Raw genomic sequence first — 17,336 nt, forward strand, 5'->3', positions numbered from 1 at the left:
TTCAAACGTACGTTTTGAAATATATTACATATTCCGTCTCTAGTAAGAATTGTTCGTACAGATTCTCAAGAGTAAAATTATTGAGCATTTAATTAGGTATCTGGATATGGTCAAAGTGTATTTAAAATAAGAGAGACAACATAGAGGATTCATAAGAAGTGAATTTATGACTGTTAAAAAAAAAATGGACAACAAGTAGAATATTTCGTATACATACATTGCTAACGGGAGCACAGGGTTTGCGCACATTTACTAAAATTACAACTCATTTGCACACAGATTATTTCTAGTGCAACCACTCGTTTGTGCACACATTTTCCTTCCCAATTATACAGACTTAGGACTGTCAGTGAATATTTTAACTTCACTGGTGTGGTTAAAAATGTGTTTTTGGTGGGCTATGTGTTAAAAAATATGCACAATTAATTTTTATTGTAGCGGTCATTTGTTTATGTTTATTTTAATTATGTGCTTATTTCAAAGGGTTACCTTGGAAGCTGTTGCCCATTTGTTTCAAGTAATTAAATAGATCAATTTCGTTATTTGAATACTTTGTCCACAAATTTTTCATATACTCAATTGTTTGTGACATTTCTTTTCGATGATAGTTATTAACATTCATTTTTATTGAATTCAGTTTAAGTTCAGTTTCTGATTAATCATCTAATTTGATGTTTAAAATAACATCCATTACTTGGTACACGAGTGGATGAAGGTTATAGAATTGATTGTTAAAATGCCTATGGAATGCTTCAGCTCCGTTTTTTGTTCTGGGTAAATCATTTGGTTTTCCCGCCTACAGGGATGGATTGAAATTTGAATTAGGTAATATGTATGATAAAAAAAACAGAATCAGAGAAATATAATCCATCAGGTGGAGCAATTGCTATTAAATTTGAAAATGCTATTTCTATTTCTTCAGGTGGTAAATACGGCAAACCAAAAAAATATTTATGCTATTTACTTAACTTTGAATTATTATTTTTATATTCCCTTAATAATTTACTACATTTTTTGTATTCGATGAAACCAAGATTAACGAAAGGTTCCTATTACAATATATTATGTTGTATGCAAAAGAGTTAAAGGTTTTAACAGGAAAATTTTAAAATGTGCACAAACCAGTTGTAGCCATTGCTAATAGCATGGTACATGGAGGTAATTATACTTAAAAGTTAGGTAGGGTTAGTGAATCGATGGATTATATAGAGAGAATTCGAGAGTGCATTGTCGAATGATCGCTACACGACTGAATCCGATCGCCATTCGATATGGTATATTGTTAAAAATCGAACAAAATGTTTTTGAAAAATATTTTCTGCGTAACTTTCAACTATCGACATCCGAGCTTAGAAGATAAAATCGTTTCCCCGATTCATTTGACCAATCGTCACCAAACATGTAGTACATCATATATGTAGCGTAATAATAATAATAATTCAAATTATCATGAAATAGCCACGGACAGATTCCCGAGATATCCATTATCGCCCGATAGTTGATCTGAAGAAAAAACCTTGAACGGAGCACAGAATACACATCTCGGCCGCAAAAGAAATAATATCGACTGCAAATTTCGACTCGAAGAAAAGTAGTTTCTACGGGCGGGCCGTGGCGAACAGCGGTGGCAGCTAACATCTGAAAATGTTTTTACATGTAAATTAGGGTCGAAGTGTATGTACGTCGAAGTGGTACCAGAGTAAACCCGTGTCTTCCTTTTTAAGGATTAAGCAAGAATTTCCGGTACGCGTTTTGGTGGCTTTGGGTCCTTGCGAAAATATTTGGTTAGGCGCTTTTAATAGTTTGTACGGTTAACGCGTGCACGTACATTATTTATGTTAAAACGAAATAACGTGACGCGGCTCCACCACCCGGTGGAAATATCATCGATCATATAGGAAAAAATCACGCTCGCCTCGTACCATGTGTACTGCTGTTATTATTGTCACTGTCGCTTTTCGCGAAGTTGTCGCGGGAATTCTCATGGTTGACAGATACCGAAAATAACAAAAAAAAAAAAAAAATAACACACTCACGCGCGTGCAACACAATGTCGGTTCGGAAATTAGTTCTGTTCTTTTGTCTAAGATATTGGATTTTCCGCAGGTGATCATGTGGAAATTTCGTTTTTACAGAATTAGTTTCCACGCTCGCCAGATTACTTCAAGTCTGGCGGGACGCATCGGAATCTGGACGATGACAATACGAGCGCTTTAAATAGCCCGCAACAGCCAATGTTCGTTCGAGTGGATTCCAGACGAAAATACTGATTGCATTACGTCCAGAATATAAATTTTCGGTAACGCGGTGCGATCGGATATCGAAATATTGAAACGTACCGCCAAAGGAATCCGATGCACTTGTATTATAGACATGTTGGTTTTATAGTGCAGTGGATCCCGAATTTTTACGGCCACGGCGCCCTTGAAAAGTTAGTTTGCTATTCACAACGAAACCTCAATGTTCCCAAATCCAACTCGTTCCCATATTTTAAACTGTTTATTGAAAAACATAACTTTTATAAAATATTCTTAAGATTTTGTTTACGATTATTGATTATTATAATTAATTATAAAAAAAATCAATTTTCATTCATATTTCATTTATTTGAATGATGAATATCTATTATTTTATTATTAAATACATTTATCTGGCAAAACACAGCTCGAGATTATTCCTCGGAACCCTTAAATTAAATTCTATTTCGTGGAACAGAATTCAGAAAAAGGTTTTATATGGAGACAGGAAGAGTCATTAGAGTTTTTAATGTGTAAAATTGAAAAAAAACTACAAGTATTTGAATAATAAAACGTATTTTATTTCTATGCAATGTACACTTGAACAATTTATTATTTGGCGTTATATTAAGTTCTCTTTGTTTAACTATTAAACTGTGTGCAACAAGAGCGTTCATTTATTAAAATCATTAAAAATTGACAATTAAACTAGTTTATTAAGATATAAGGTTCTTATTATACTAGTATATGGATAGGGATATTATAATACTAGTATCTCCGGTGACTTCGATTAAACTTGATCTGATTTAATGTAAAAAAATAATTACGTTTTATGTAGTTCTTTTTTTTTTTTATTATTAATAGGTGAACCCTTTATACTTTTACCTAACATCTAACAGATGCCTTTGTCTACAAAATAATAGACGATTGTTACAACATAATATACTTATATAGCGCGTATTAGGTTAATGCATTACACTTATTTTTGCTGTCCTTGTTATGTTTTTTTTTTTTTTTGTAAATCATTATGTTGATGAACCATTGTATAGTCTATTTAATTAAACGATTGTAATAATAACAATTATACTAATAATAATAATAATAATAATAATAATAATAATAATAATAATAATAATAATAATAATAATAATAATAATAATAGTAATAATAATAGTTATAAATATTTTAGTAGAATTGTTCGATGTTAAAATATTAGCATTTTTAAACAAAAGTTTATCGTTGGCAGGTATAGTAAAAACATTAGTATTATATAAAAATGAACACTGGGACGAAAAAATAATCAATATTAAATTTAACGTAAGTGTATTATTATTTATGTGAACATTTTAAACAATAAAACGTGTAAAATAATAATGGAAATGTAGAAATATAGTAGTAGACGGTAAATGAAGTGCCTTAAATGGATTACTCGGCGTGAACAGCTTTTCACATATTGTATTCGAGCGATTTGTGCGTTGGTGAAAATAAAAACAATGAAACCAGATATTAAGTGTTATATTGTACATTGAAATAATAATAAAAAATAAAATCTATCGATGAATTCTATTTTCATTGATTGTAGTTGAATTTTTCTTCTTTTTGCAGAGCTTTCACTAAAATCAAGCTCAAGACAGTAATAAGCATCTGAAACATAAAAATTAAAAAATTACGAATAATAGTTGAAATATAAACGTTAAAGTTGTTAAAGTTTTAAAAACGACATCCTTCATTGTAGGATATCGAGTTCTACACAATTCCGTATTCAAAAGGAGACTGAGGGGACTGCAGGAAATGTTCCATGATGAATGCTTTCGAAGTATCAGGAAATATTAATTTTTATATCTCTATGTATAAAATACATATATAGAGATATATATGTATATAGAGATTATCTACTCTGTTGCCATAATTATGTTGTATTATAATAACGTTATTTTTAAATTTAAATATGGTTTTTTTTTTTTTTTTTTTTTAATATATCTGATCGGTCCCTTCAAAAAAATACTCTTCATACATCACTGATCCTACACAAAAGCATACGATTAAATTTATTATTTATCGAAATAATATTGAATGCAGTTCTTTGAGAATAATGCTCATAAAATACTGTAGAGTTTGCCAATCAAACCTTTGGTTTGGTCATTGATAAACACAGATTCTAGAAAATAAACTATCGATGCTGCTACCGTGACCGAAATTTTTCAGGATTAGCCTTATTGGTTTGAGTGTAACTATGTGCATTGTTATATTTATTTCTGTGACTTAACAATAAATTTGTTAAATAACATGGTTAATGAATGTACAAGTTCAAAACAACATAACTTCCGTTTAAATAATATATTTAAAATATAAAAATTGATCTTGTTTCGATAGAGCAGGGTCGAACGATATGTGACCTCCTACCTGTGACTATGATGCGGCATAAATTTGAGTTATTTATGTAATATTGTCTAGAAGCTAAAAAACGTGTTGAACGATCGAATACATATGCAAAATACGAAGTCGATAAGTACATATCAATTTCAATCGATCGTAAACAATTGTTGGTGTTAGAAATTCGGTTGATCCGCTTGCAATTGCGTGTTTTCGACGCGTGTTCGGTTCGTTCATTTTATATTCGGTTCCGATTGATCACCTCCGTGTTACAGTATGGTAATAAAAATGTAATACGCCATTGTCATTGTCATTCTAATGACATTTTGTGAACCAACAAAAGTGTAATTATTAAATTATATAATGGCATAGACGAAGCTCACGGCTGACTGTTAACCGATTAAACATACATTATACTATAATTCTTCGAGATAGTGGTAGCCCCAGTAATACAACGTAAGGATCGACTCAGATGGTATACTTAACTTCCGACAATTATTATTTATACATACACAACAAATCAATATAAGTTGTAATAAATTTATAAGATACTCTCTTTCTTTCTCTATCTTTGGAACGAGTGTGTCTGTGGTAAAGGCGTGGTAATTTGCCAGTCGTGTTCTATTATTAAAGCGATTGTTAAGACTGTAACATATAGTTTTCTAGAAAGAAAAAAATAATTACCTTGAAAAACCAATGATATTATAGCATTTTTACGTATCATAGCGGTGGGGGGGGGTAGGAGAATATGTACTTACTTAAAATATTAAAAATTTAGCTCTTCGAGCAGAAATAACGAGAAATAAAGCTAATAATATAATATAGAATTTGTACGTATAATAAAATAACTATGGTTCGGATTTTAATGACCTCCAAGCTATCGAAAAATACTCTATAAAAAAAGTCGAATATGACCTTACATATATATAATTGTCTATATAGTTTTTCTTTTTTTTATGAAATTTATTGTTTTATCAGGTACGTTATTTATAATTTATATATAAAAAAAAACTATTTATTGGAAAAAAAAACAAAAATTTGAAAAAGCCTTCTTGACGAGGTTACAATGGTAAGATGAAAATCATCTTTAGATAATAATATAATTCAGTTGGATTTAAGTTATTAAATTATATAATGTTAGAAAATGCATTAAAACAAACAAAATGACTGAAAAATTATATAAAAAATGCTGTGAAAACGAAGAAAACATCAAATAATGTAAATTAAGTGTCTTATCTTTGAAGTATCGGTTACACGAAATGATTAATGTAATCAGAAAACATTTCCTAAGAACACTCAAAAAAATAAATACTTTACATTGATATCCGGGTCTTATATATTACTACTATTATGTTTATATATATATATATATTTATTTGATATATTTTTATTTTGGCTTTTGGTAATACATACAATTTATAGAATATACTACATAATATCTATTCATAACTAATTATATGGGGTTTTAACGAGCATTTATTTTTTTTCCCGAAACGCGTGTTCAAATAACATTATTTCTGAACGAATACGATTTGCGCTTTTGCCACGGTCCGTCATGCATTCGCGTTTCATCGAGTCAACAGTTGAACGTCAACGTTGCGTGTAATATTGATCAATTACTCCGATAATACCAATCCGCCGGACATTTAGTAAACGCGATAAATGGTGACGACGTGAAAGTATACTCTCGGACGACTACGAGGAAGCGTTTCATAATCAAATAAATCAAATTGCCTTTACAAAGTTTTCCAGCTCAAACTTGATAAATAATGAGATTTTCTTTTCATTAAAGGCATAAATATTTTTACATCAGAAATATCTGAACAGAGGAACAGTAAATGAGCAGAGGTGTGCATAGAAAAAATAATTTTTAATTATTAAAATTAGCATTTGAGAGAAAAATGGCAGACTTAACTTTTTACCATCATCTCGTCTTTAGCAATCTTGTTTTTTATTTTTATTTTATGTTTATAGAAATAATAAAAAATGCGAACGTTATAAATAGCTTTATCCTCAGTTTTTTTTTTTTGTTTTTTGTGTAAACTATGCAAATTTAAGCGAAACGAAATATTTATTTTACGAATTTAGTAATCTTTATAACTTTTCTTGTTTATTATTTTTAATTTATACTTCATTTATTGTATTTATTTTATGTTAATTTTTTTTTTAATGCTCCGACAGTTCGTCTTATTAATTATAATATATATGAAGTGAACAAATCGTATTCAAATTTCTTCACAATTTGTTTCATTAAATCAATGATACTATATTGAATTTTACAAATCAACCGAATATTTTTAAATCATTTATTTTAAACAGTTATGATACTCTAACTACGCTCCTTATATTTTTATTTGATATTTTCTAACATACTTTTTCCTATTTTTTATTTGATAAAACTTGATTAACTCGGTAGAGCTAAAAATAAATTTGAAGATAAGATTTTTCGTTTTTAATTATGGTGTAAATAAGTAATTATGTAAATAAACTTGTCAGTCATTTACAATTATTAAATGTTAATTTATGATTGATAATAATTGTAATAAATATGAAAATTTAGTATAATTTTATATGACTTATAATTAATATTATTTCAAAATTATTTTAACCTATTTAATCAAGAAAATCTGCTAGCTCATTATATTGATAAAACGTTGTGTTGTTTTTAAATTAATGTCTAATAAAAATCAATAAAAAAACGAATTCATCGGCAGTTGAAATAATTTGATGCACTACTAAATCCACTAATGATGGGAAAAATTCGAAAATAGTGAAGGGAAAATCTAGCTTCTTGAAATTTGAAGTCCAAAATCCGGAATAAACTTAAAATTAAAATATCTGGTTTTATTCTAAATTCGGATTTTGGATTTTAAAAAATTGAATAAATATTCGTTTGTGTATGACTAATTATAAAGTATTGACATATATTTTGTAATAAATTTATTTTTCAATTAGATTAAAGAATTCCAAAATGTGAAATCCATTATTTAGATATTGAAAATATAAAATCGGAATTTTAATTTTTTAATCAAGAATTTTATATTGGCAGCAAAGGGCCTAAAATTTAGTAAAAATGGAAGTCAACGACTTATTCATCTTATTTGTTCTCGTTAAAAGATGATTCTAAGCAGCATAATAAAATGTATTAACTAATTAATAGTAGCAGTAGATTATAGCGTTTAGAATTAAATCCATAATTCCCAAAAATTTGACAAATTCGGATCTTGAATTTAATTCCCAACGCTATAATCTAGTGATACTATTTATTATGCTGCTTGGAATCATTTTTTAATGAGAACAAATAAGATGAATAAGTCGTTCACTTCCATTTTTATGATTAGATTCCGTTTGTTTACTATATTGAAATACTGTGCAATTCAAGTTTTTTTTATTTTTGTTTAAGTTTCATTTTTTTTTTTATAAAAATGTACTAAAAAATGTTTCATTTGTTTTGCTGTATATTTTAATAACGCAGTTCATCTCATTAGTTTTGTGTTTTAATTATTCTTGAATGTATTATGCATACTATACATTTCCAATTGTATGTAATTTACTTTAAATTTAGACTTTTTGGATTTTGTAACTCTGTTTTAACTTATTATTGTCTCTTAAACACAACGCTGTAACACTAAAATGTAATAATATAAAATCGTAAATAGGTCACAGGTATAATGGGGTGTAGTAATCGGTTGTACTTATTCAGAATTTTCTTAGAAAACAACGGTAAAATAATAATAATAATAATAATGTAACAATATACCTTCATTACATTTCTGATCTACCATAGAATACATATGGAGCCTGAGATCGTCTGAAATAAATAGAAATTAACAATTGGTACTTAAAATAATCATCTCTCTCGTCGCTTGTGTATAAACTTTTACCATTCCGTCCTTAGAATATTTTAATTACACAATAATAACCTTTTGCAGTATTACATCTCAAGTTTATATTTTGAAGTTTTCTACCTTCACCATAATATATGCGTAGCAATAGCAACTTATCTATAGCCAAGTTGGTGTAATATATGATTTGCAGCAATGTACAATAGTGTAGTAATTCAATAAATAAATAAATAAATAATAATATTTACAATAAATAATAAAATAATATAAATAAAATAAATACTAGTTACCTAATGATTTATAGGTACTCATAAATTATTAATATGTTTGGTAATATTAATTTTAGTTCACACGTTTACGGCCACGTGTCAACTATAGTTGACATAGGGTTCTCTTTAGATAAATCAATGTCAAGTATAGTTGACATGGTGTTCATTTATTTGTATACATAATTATTTGACTCTGATTTATTCTAATAAATATTGGTGTACTTGGTTTCAAAATCCAACAACTGGATAGCGATATTAATAGTGTTTATTGTAGGCATACTATTTTTGTTTTTTAAGAGTGACACTGTATGATTCTTGAATATGTTTACAGTTTGAATTATAACAATTTGTAATTGGATGGAGTAAATTCAAACCCTCCATAGTTTTTGACTATAATAATAATGTCAGGTATAGACCGAGCAAATCAGATGATAAGATACTACCCGAATCCAAAGACATAGTTACGTTTGTATATAAAAGTTTTTTTTTACACTATAGACATATGCTTACGGAATGCTAATTATTTGTACAACAAGTAAAAAACAAGTATGCCACATTTAGATTTTAGAAGAAATGATACTTTAGTTGGTGTTATGTATATTTAATTGGTATATAATTCCAAATATTGTGTTTAATCTATATATTGTTTATATTTCCAAAGATAATATATAATTCCATAGATTGCAAATAATTCCAAAGATATTATATAATTCCATAGATAACATTTAATCGATAGATTGTATATTATTCTAAAGATATTATATAATCCATAGATTGTATATAATTTCAAAGATATTATATAATTCCATAGATTGTATATAATCCATTGATTGTATTATAATATATTCTATAGATTATATAATATCTATGAAATTATGTATTATATTTGAAATTATATATAATCTATAGATTATATTATATCTATGGTATAAAATATAATCTATGGAATTAATTTAATTAATTTAATCTGACCTAACCTAACTTAACCTAATTTTATGAATTTTATGTTGTGGTTTTTTTTATACGAATTTTCAAATAATGGGATGGCTGTGAACGTGTTAAGATCAAAGGATTGCAGATCATTTAGACCAGTGATTCTTAACGGGGGCAATACCGCCCCCTTAGGGGAATTTGGGCTCTCTGAATGTCTGAATTCTGGGCGATAATTTTGAAGGGGTCGCTGAGGGTGCTGAGCTTTTTTAAACTCGGAGATTAAAAATAATAATAATAATAATAAATCGCCGAGTAAGTATTGTTTGATATAAGTCTGACTACTTATACCAAAGGGTCGTCGATTTTTCAAACCGTGGAGGAATATTTTACCAGAATAAATGTCCCCTTGACTAATATTATTGCAATGGCAATGGATGGCGCTACTTCAATGACCAGTCGTCATGTTGGGTTCGTAGCCCACCTAAAAAAAGCCGTCCTAGGTATTATTTGTGTTCATTGTGTTATACATCGCCAGAATTTAACTTTCCCGACAACCTATCTATTTGAAAAAAAATTCAGCATTGTTGTTCAGCTTTTGACTAAACAAAGAAATCGGTTGGATATTTGCAACAAAGGTGATCTACGTTTATCTTTGACCAATATCGAACTAGACATCCCCACATTAGCAACTACTCATTAGGCTCAAGGTTATCATTGATAGGCATAATTTTTATATTTTATAATTTTTTTTTTTTTTTCAAAGTTTAGTAAAATCTTTTTGTAAAGTAAAGTAATTTTTTATTGTTAAGTGGAGTAAAATATAACCATTAATATTTTCTTAAAATAAGAGTTTTTAATTTAATTTAGTATACTGACGAATAAATATATATCTATACATATTTATAGTAAGAAAATTTAATTTTACATGAGATGGGCATTATCAGTAAGTTATTACGATAAAGGGGCACTGAACCAAAAAAGGTTAAGAACCACTGATTTAAACATAGACAAAAGCATGAACAATTAATAACTATTACGAAAGTAATTTAAAAAAAAAAACTGATACTCCCAAGTCGGACGAGACTCCACAGTTGGATGATATACAGATATGGATAAATTATGTTACTATATTGGTCTTTAGAACTCAAAAACCATTGTAGCATTACACTCGACAAAATAAAAGAGATTCTGAGTGAAATAGGTAGGGTTGTTCAGTTTATATTTTTAAAGATGATTGAATTTGTGGAAGAACCAAATTTCTTAATAAAATAGGTTGAATTTTTAATTTTTAATTTTTGAAAAACAGAAAAAAGGCATCTTAAAGTTGGGAAATTTGAATACTTCAAATTAATAAACAACGCATCACGAGTCGTCCAAGTTGCTTACAATATTGTCAGTAGATAAGGGGAAATCCCATGCTCTAGAATATTCGATGATTATCTCGTTAGGGTAATTTCGAAAATGTTCTAGAAAAATCGACGCTTATATATACCGGCTGGTCAGACGCTTAATTAGTCAATCAGTCCGTGAGTACAATCCGTGACACACCATTACACTTCGCGACATTCTCAGCGATATATTTGGCGATTCCTTCGTAATTGTAACGTGTATCGATATTTGTTTTTCACATTAATGTGCATACATATTTATGTAATATAATGTTTATTTTAATTAAATTAAATTGTGAGTAATTTTATTACCAAATACCATATTATAAATAAAAGAAAAAACATTAAAATATTTAAAAATTATAAATATTTTTAAGATGCTAATAAAAGTAATCAATAAATAAACTGCATTTTCTATAAGAAATTTTTATGATTCTGAAGATCAAAGTAATTTTTCTGTTTGAAATCGGCATACAAAAAATATATTTATTATAGTATTTAATAGTTAGTTGGAATTCTGGTTGTAAACGAAGATATTTTGAAAAGTTTTCTCAGTTATTCACTAAGAAATTTTAAGAATTATCCCCTTAAGATATCAAATAAAATCCATTTGCCATCTTTTAATTTTTATTTTGTAATGATCGGAGCAATATCTTTGGTCAAACTTGTGTAAGCAAACTGACACGAAAAAAAATAAACAAATACTTTAAGGTAAGAACGGTGGACTCCTCGTTTCACTTAGGATATTTTTTGCTGATGCCTTAAGTTGAAAAAAGGTAACAAGGGGATGTATCCCCCAATGCGTATGCCACTGATTATTTCTTAATCTTTTTCGAACCATTCAAATTAATCCATTAAAATATATTCCAAACTAATCCACCAGAATAATGCTGCGCTGTTCAATGCTAAAAAACTCAGTTGACGGTCAACGAGAATAATTGTTTATGGGTTCTCATCCTTGTGTGATAAGTCGATGATTGGAGACCGTATTATATATGTTTTTTCATCGTATTCTGACCATAAAACTATTAATTACACGTTTTCCAATAGGTCTTGCGGGATGGTTATTATTTTCGGGTGCATCGACAGATTAGTAATAAACGCATATTATAGTGCCCTAACCGTGCAGTACACAATGTGTTCCACAGAGTAACGGGAACAGCAAAAGAGGTAGCAGCTATAAACGAAATAAACACACATCATAACCCGGAATAAAATGTACATGTTTTCATCGCAATTTAAAACGTTATGTATAGTTTAAAACCCGTAGGGGACAGAAAAAAATGGATACATAATACTCGAGATAAATACCTTTATAATATGATTTCGTTCGACCTGTAATCTTTATTTAAATGAAACGTGTGAATTTCACTTCCACGACATGTGTTCCACACATGCAGTTAGCAATTAGCATATTATAATAATATAGCTACTGTGCACTACTGTTATCCAAGACTTTTTTTTTTCAAACTTTTTTTATTATCACTATGATTCGACCCATGGAATTTTGTTTTCCTGTTTTTACCGAACAAGCGGCCGAGAATATTATTCTCATACTGTTAGAAAAAAGATAATATACTCGTATTTTTACGTTTCCGTGTGCAATAAAATATTATATGCATTTAATATTCTCCGCACGTAATACGAAAGTTTTGACGAGCTTTTATTAGTCGTAATAAAAATTAAACACACTGAAATTATTATTTAAATTGTATATTATTATAACATACTCGAATGACTTATATATATATATATATATATACATACAGATGACTTAGTAAACAACTGAGAAGTGTATTCGCAATAAAGGCGAACACAATTACTACTGTAAAATATTTAAAATTATTTTAGGGTTGCATCGGATCGTCTAGGGATGGTAAATTATGATGTATAGTTTTATGGTCATATTATTATTATACCGTTTTTAGCAGGAATGACCGTGATTAAAACAATGCTCGACTGTCAATTAGAAGCTTTGCTGTTAGGTATCTTAATATGTATTGGTATTAAAAAAAAAGCACTATTTCAAAAATTTGAAATCAAAATGAAATATTATTTTTTTCGGAAATACTTTGACATCGCATTCGGTTCTTCTCAACTCCCAACGTTCTTTTCTTTTTCGTTATTGTCCATCAGCATCATTCAAACTTGTGAAATAAGAATTTAATTTGGTTCAAATTTAGCCATATGGACGAATATTTTTTTTTTTAATATTTTAGAAAATTTTATTGAAAATATATAGTGATGTGAGTTTGTATTATACAGTAGTATAAAAATGTATTATACAAGGTATTAACATGGTATAAAATTATTTTATACAGAGTACAAAAAAAAAAAAAAAATAAAATAAAATAAATAAAGCGTTATTTTTAGTTATTTAACTCAAATATCAATTTTTTAGTTGTATTTATAGAATGGATCTCCAATAAAGTACAGTATAATTATAAAAATTAAAAATATACAATATTATTGTAATCGTGTCAATTTATAATTCAGGTTAAAATGATTAAAATAAATTTATTGTACTATTATAATATTTAAATATTGTAAATATATGGGTACAATGAGATAGTATATAACTATAAAAGTATTAAGTATAGTTTTCTCTTTATTTCTATTTTGTAAATATATATTTCTATGTATAACATACATATGTATGTTACCTATATCATAATTACAAATCAATAGCATGACTACTTTATTAAATTCCTTATAATTTAAGGTACTACAAGTTTCTATATGGTATAATACTGGTATAATACCGGTATAATACAAAAAGTAAATAAAATACCGTATTTTAATATCTCTAAAAATATATTTATCTCAACTATTAATTGATAATACACTATAAAAATTAAATTACGAGTATAATTAAAAACATTTTGAGAGAAAAAATTTGATCATAGCTTAATTAAAGGAACGTTGAAGGATTGAAAAATATGATAAAGTAAAGGAAACATTTTTGGTAAGATATATAAAGCGGATATGAAAGAGGTAAGTATAATTAAACAGTAAATGGGAAGCATTACACATAATAAGTTCCTCATAACGAGTGAAATAAGGAGTATCATTCTAAGACAGATAAAAGAGTGTAGTGAGCCAGAGTTAAATGTGGCCAAACCAGAGGCGAGAAAACAAAACTATGATTGGATAAAATGTTAGAATTATTAATTTGCTTTCCTAATTTTTATATATGTACGAAATGGTGATTAAATTAATTTAACGAATGAATACTTTCTATTGACAACAGTATTTTCCCGATACCAAAAATTAGGTACTAGATTATCAAAAATTTGGTTTTTACGATATTTTCAATTTTGATGTTTTTCTTTTTCATTACGTTAATTAGGAAATCTTTAAACCCTTGTGTTTCAAAAAAAAAAAGTAACTATCAATAATGACGGAACTCTCATTAATGAATTGCACATAAAAAGTGTGTTTATTAAAAAAAAAAGAATAAATCGTGTTTTTTTTTTTTTTTTAACAATGTTTAATAATTTGCAGTACACAGACATAAAAAAAATGTTAATACATTTTCATACTCGTCTGTATATTAATTAAATTACTTGTGTAGATTTCGTTTCAATCAAAAAAGAGTTTAATCTATTAAATTGTTATTGGTTTAATCGAAAAAAAAGTTGAACGAAGAAAATAAGTAGATTTGAAAATTATTCAAAAAAAAGCTTTTAGCTTTAAAGACAATATTAATATTGCAGCAGTTTTATATTTAATATTAATACGGGTGTTCAATCATATTATTTTTTCGAATGCTAAAAGAAGACTCGCAACAAAAACGGTTTTGTAACAACACTGAAAACATTGAAAAAAAACTGTGTATTTGTACAAAAGACCGAATATGTTATGAAGCTATCTAGACTACTATTGTTCTCGTATACTTGTGTATGAAATAATAATGCTAAGTAAAAAATATCAACCTCGTATTGAATAGTATTATTATGAAGCCTTTGACATTTTTAATCGCTTTACCGAGAGGATGGAGTTGGGAATAATTTTTTTGTATAAGAAATCTTAAATAAATGTATATATCATAAACATAATATGTTATATTATAACCGGAATTCAAATAATATCCAAAACAAAACGGTATTGCCGCGACACGTGTCGCTAGGGGGCAAAAACGTGTATTGGAACAAAATTTATAAAAACAAGTAATAAATAAGAGCACAAAGTTAACTCGGTAAGCGTCTATATATTACTCATAATAAAAATAAAATAATAGAAAAAAGTCAGTTGTCGTCCACTAATTCACAAAGATATCACGTTTACGGGGTATAAGCGACGATAACGGGGTACGGCATGGTCGGCGAACAGTTAATATTCGAACGGTCGCGGGAAAATAGTACTACAGTAATATGCAGTATTTCATACCTATAGCGTTTTCGTATCGTAAAAAGAGAATGGACGAGGAGGTGTCAGGGGCGGAGGGACGGCGTAAACATTTCTACGCGAAAACATCTCAATATTATTACTACGGTCGGCGGCGTGTCAAATTTATTCTCCAGCTGCCGTCTCGCCGCCGTTTCTTTAATAACATTAATTTCCTTTTCGACTTTATAAACATAAATTGTATAAAAAGGAGACCCCGCCACTGCACTTACTACCGGTTATCGTAGTCATAAGGATTCGATACGCCGGGGGTCGGCGGAAAATGAAGAAAAAAACATGTACAGTTGTCGTGGTGAAATATTATATTATATACCTACCTCGCACACCCAATCCGATACTTTTACAATATTATATATATATATATATATATATACATACCTACAAAATGGATATAAATTATTAAGTTTACCGGGTTGATGTGCCGCACGCACGGCACTGCTGCAAGCTGATATATATATATATATTTATATATGCAGCTGATACACGCAGAGTGGTGCCGGGTAGAAAAAAAATACGAGTGCGTATATACTCGTATATATTACAAAATGTAGGTACGAGAGAGAGAGAGAGAGAGAGAGAGTTTTATGCTCGCCGTGTAGTGCGTACAGACGTTTTTATTTGGAGCTATAAATTTCGCCCACCGAATTCATAGTCGATTCTGGCTCCGAAACCCTTGATCGATTTGACGGACACCTCGGCTTACGGACTTCAGCGATGGCGACGGTAATCGCTGCGATATTTTCGTGTTGGCCCTCTTCGCAAGAAAAGGGAAAACAGAAAACATATCGTGCGTTTTTCCGTGCGGACGTTAAATTTGCATCGAAGGAAAATCTGCGGCGAGAAAAGCGATTTTCGGGGCTAAGAGCGCGTGGTATGCATGAGTTGCGCATAAATAATCCGTCCGGCCGTATATGGAATACAAATCTACGGATTTGCATTCACCCCGACAGCGTATTTGTAGCGGAAAATAAACAAGTCAAAAGTTGACCACAAACGTTATTCGATGATATTTTTGGTTTTATTTTTTTCTAAAAAATCACAAGTTTGATGTAAGAAATCAACATAACAGGATATGATATTCGTCTTTGAATATGTCCGTACCAAAATGTATATCTAACATCGGCGTTAAGTATAAAACGTATTGTTTTTCAGAAATAATGTAAGAACTCATCTTGTTCGGTTACGTTTTATTCAAATTCGAAATAAGACGTTTTAGAATTTTTAGTACATCCTGCTAAAGTCGTTTTGTGAAGCAAATAAAAAAGCGAAACCTTGTTAACGACACAAACGTTTGACGTAAAACAAAGAATTTCAGTTAATACGTCTTAAGTCTCCGATGTAATTATTATCTAATAAACAACGCGTAGCTATTGTATACTTTAATGAAATAAAATTGGTTCAAAACGAGATTTACTTTAGTTCTACTTTTTTTTAATCATGTCTGTTCGTGTATCCTGCTAATATTTGCAACAGTTAGGTATTAGTGTATCCGAAAAAAGTATAGTATGCCACTTATACGACCAACATTTTTTCAACTATTTATTTAAGCGTACAGTTTTATTTTTAATTTAAAACGATTTTCCAAGTTTCCACGGAAAAAATAATTACCTATATCTTGTAACGAGTACAGTAAAGTATAATAATTTTTCGAAATGAGTCTTTTTCATTTGAATTTCAAACAATTGCATGAATACATTAAGAAATAACTGCTTTAACCTGAATTTTAGTTAAAATAGTGGTTTGAATATTTTGTTTAAATTAAAAACATGAATATATTTACGTAACGAAAAATGGTAGACAGTCATAAAAATTATTAAATTTGTAAGTTAATAGTACTTATACTTAGACTTTATAAGAAAAAATAATGAATATTATATAATACCA

The 17,336-nt window shown here is 28.7% G+C and overlaps 1 protein-coding gene across 1 annotated transcript in view; it reads right to left on the reverse strand.

Moving 5' to 3' along the window:
• Positions 1-3,430: 3,430 nt before the first annotated feature.
• Positions 3,431-17,336, reverse strand: part of LOC112692898 (tetraspanin-2A) — a 301,290-nt gene continuing 287,384 nt past the window's right edge. Inside the window, exon 5 of the mRNA XM_025567722.1 lies at positions 3,431-3,881. Coding sequence (XP_025423507.1) covers positions 3,807-3,881 — 75 coding nt within the window. The 3' untranslated portion in view covers positions 3,431-3,806. The remainder of the gene's footprint in view (positions 3,882-17,336) is intronic.

Source organism: Sipha flava, unplaced genomic scaffold (assembly GCF_003268045.1).
Source record: "Sipha flava isolate LNK unplaced genomic scaffold, YSA_version1 78_pilon_pilon, whole genome shotgun sequence".
NCBI classification, from domain to species: domain Eukaryota; kingdom Metazoa; phylum Arthropoda; class Insecta; order Hemiptera; family Aphididae; genus Sipha; species Sipha flava.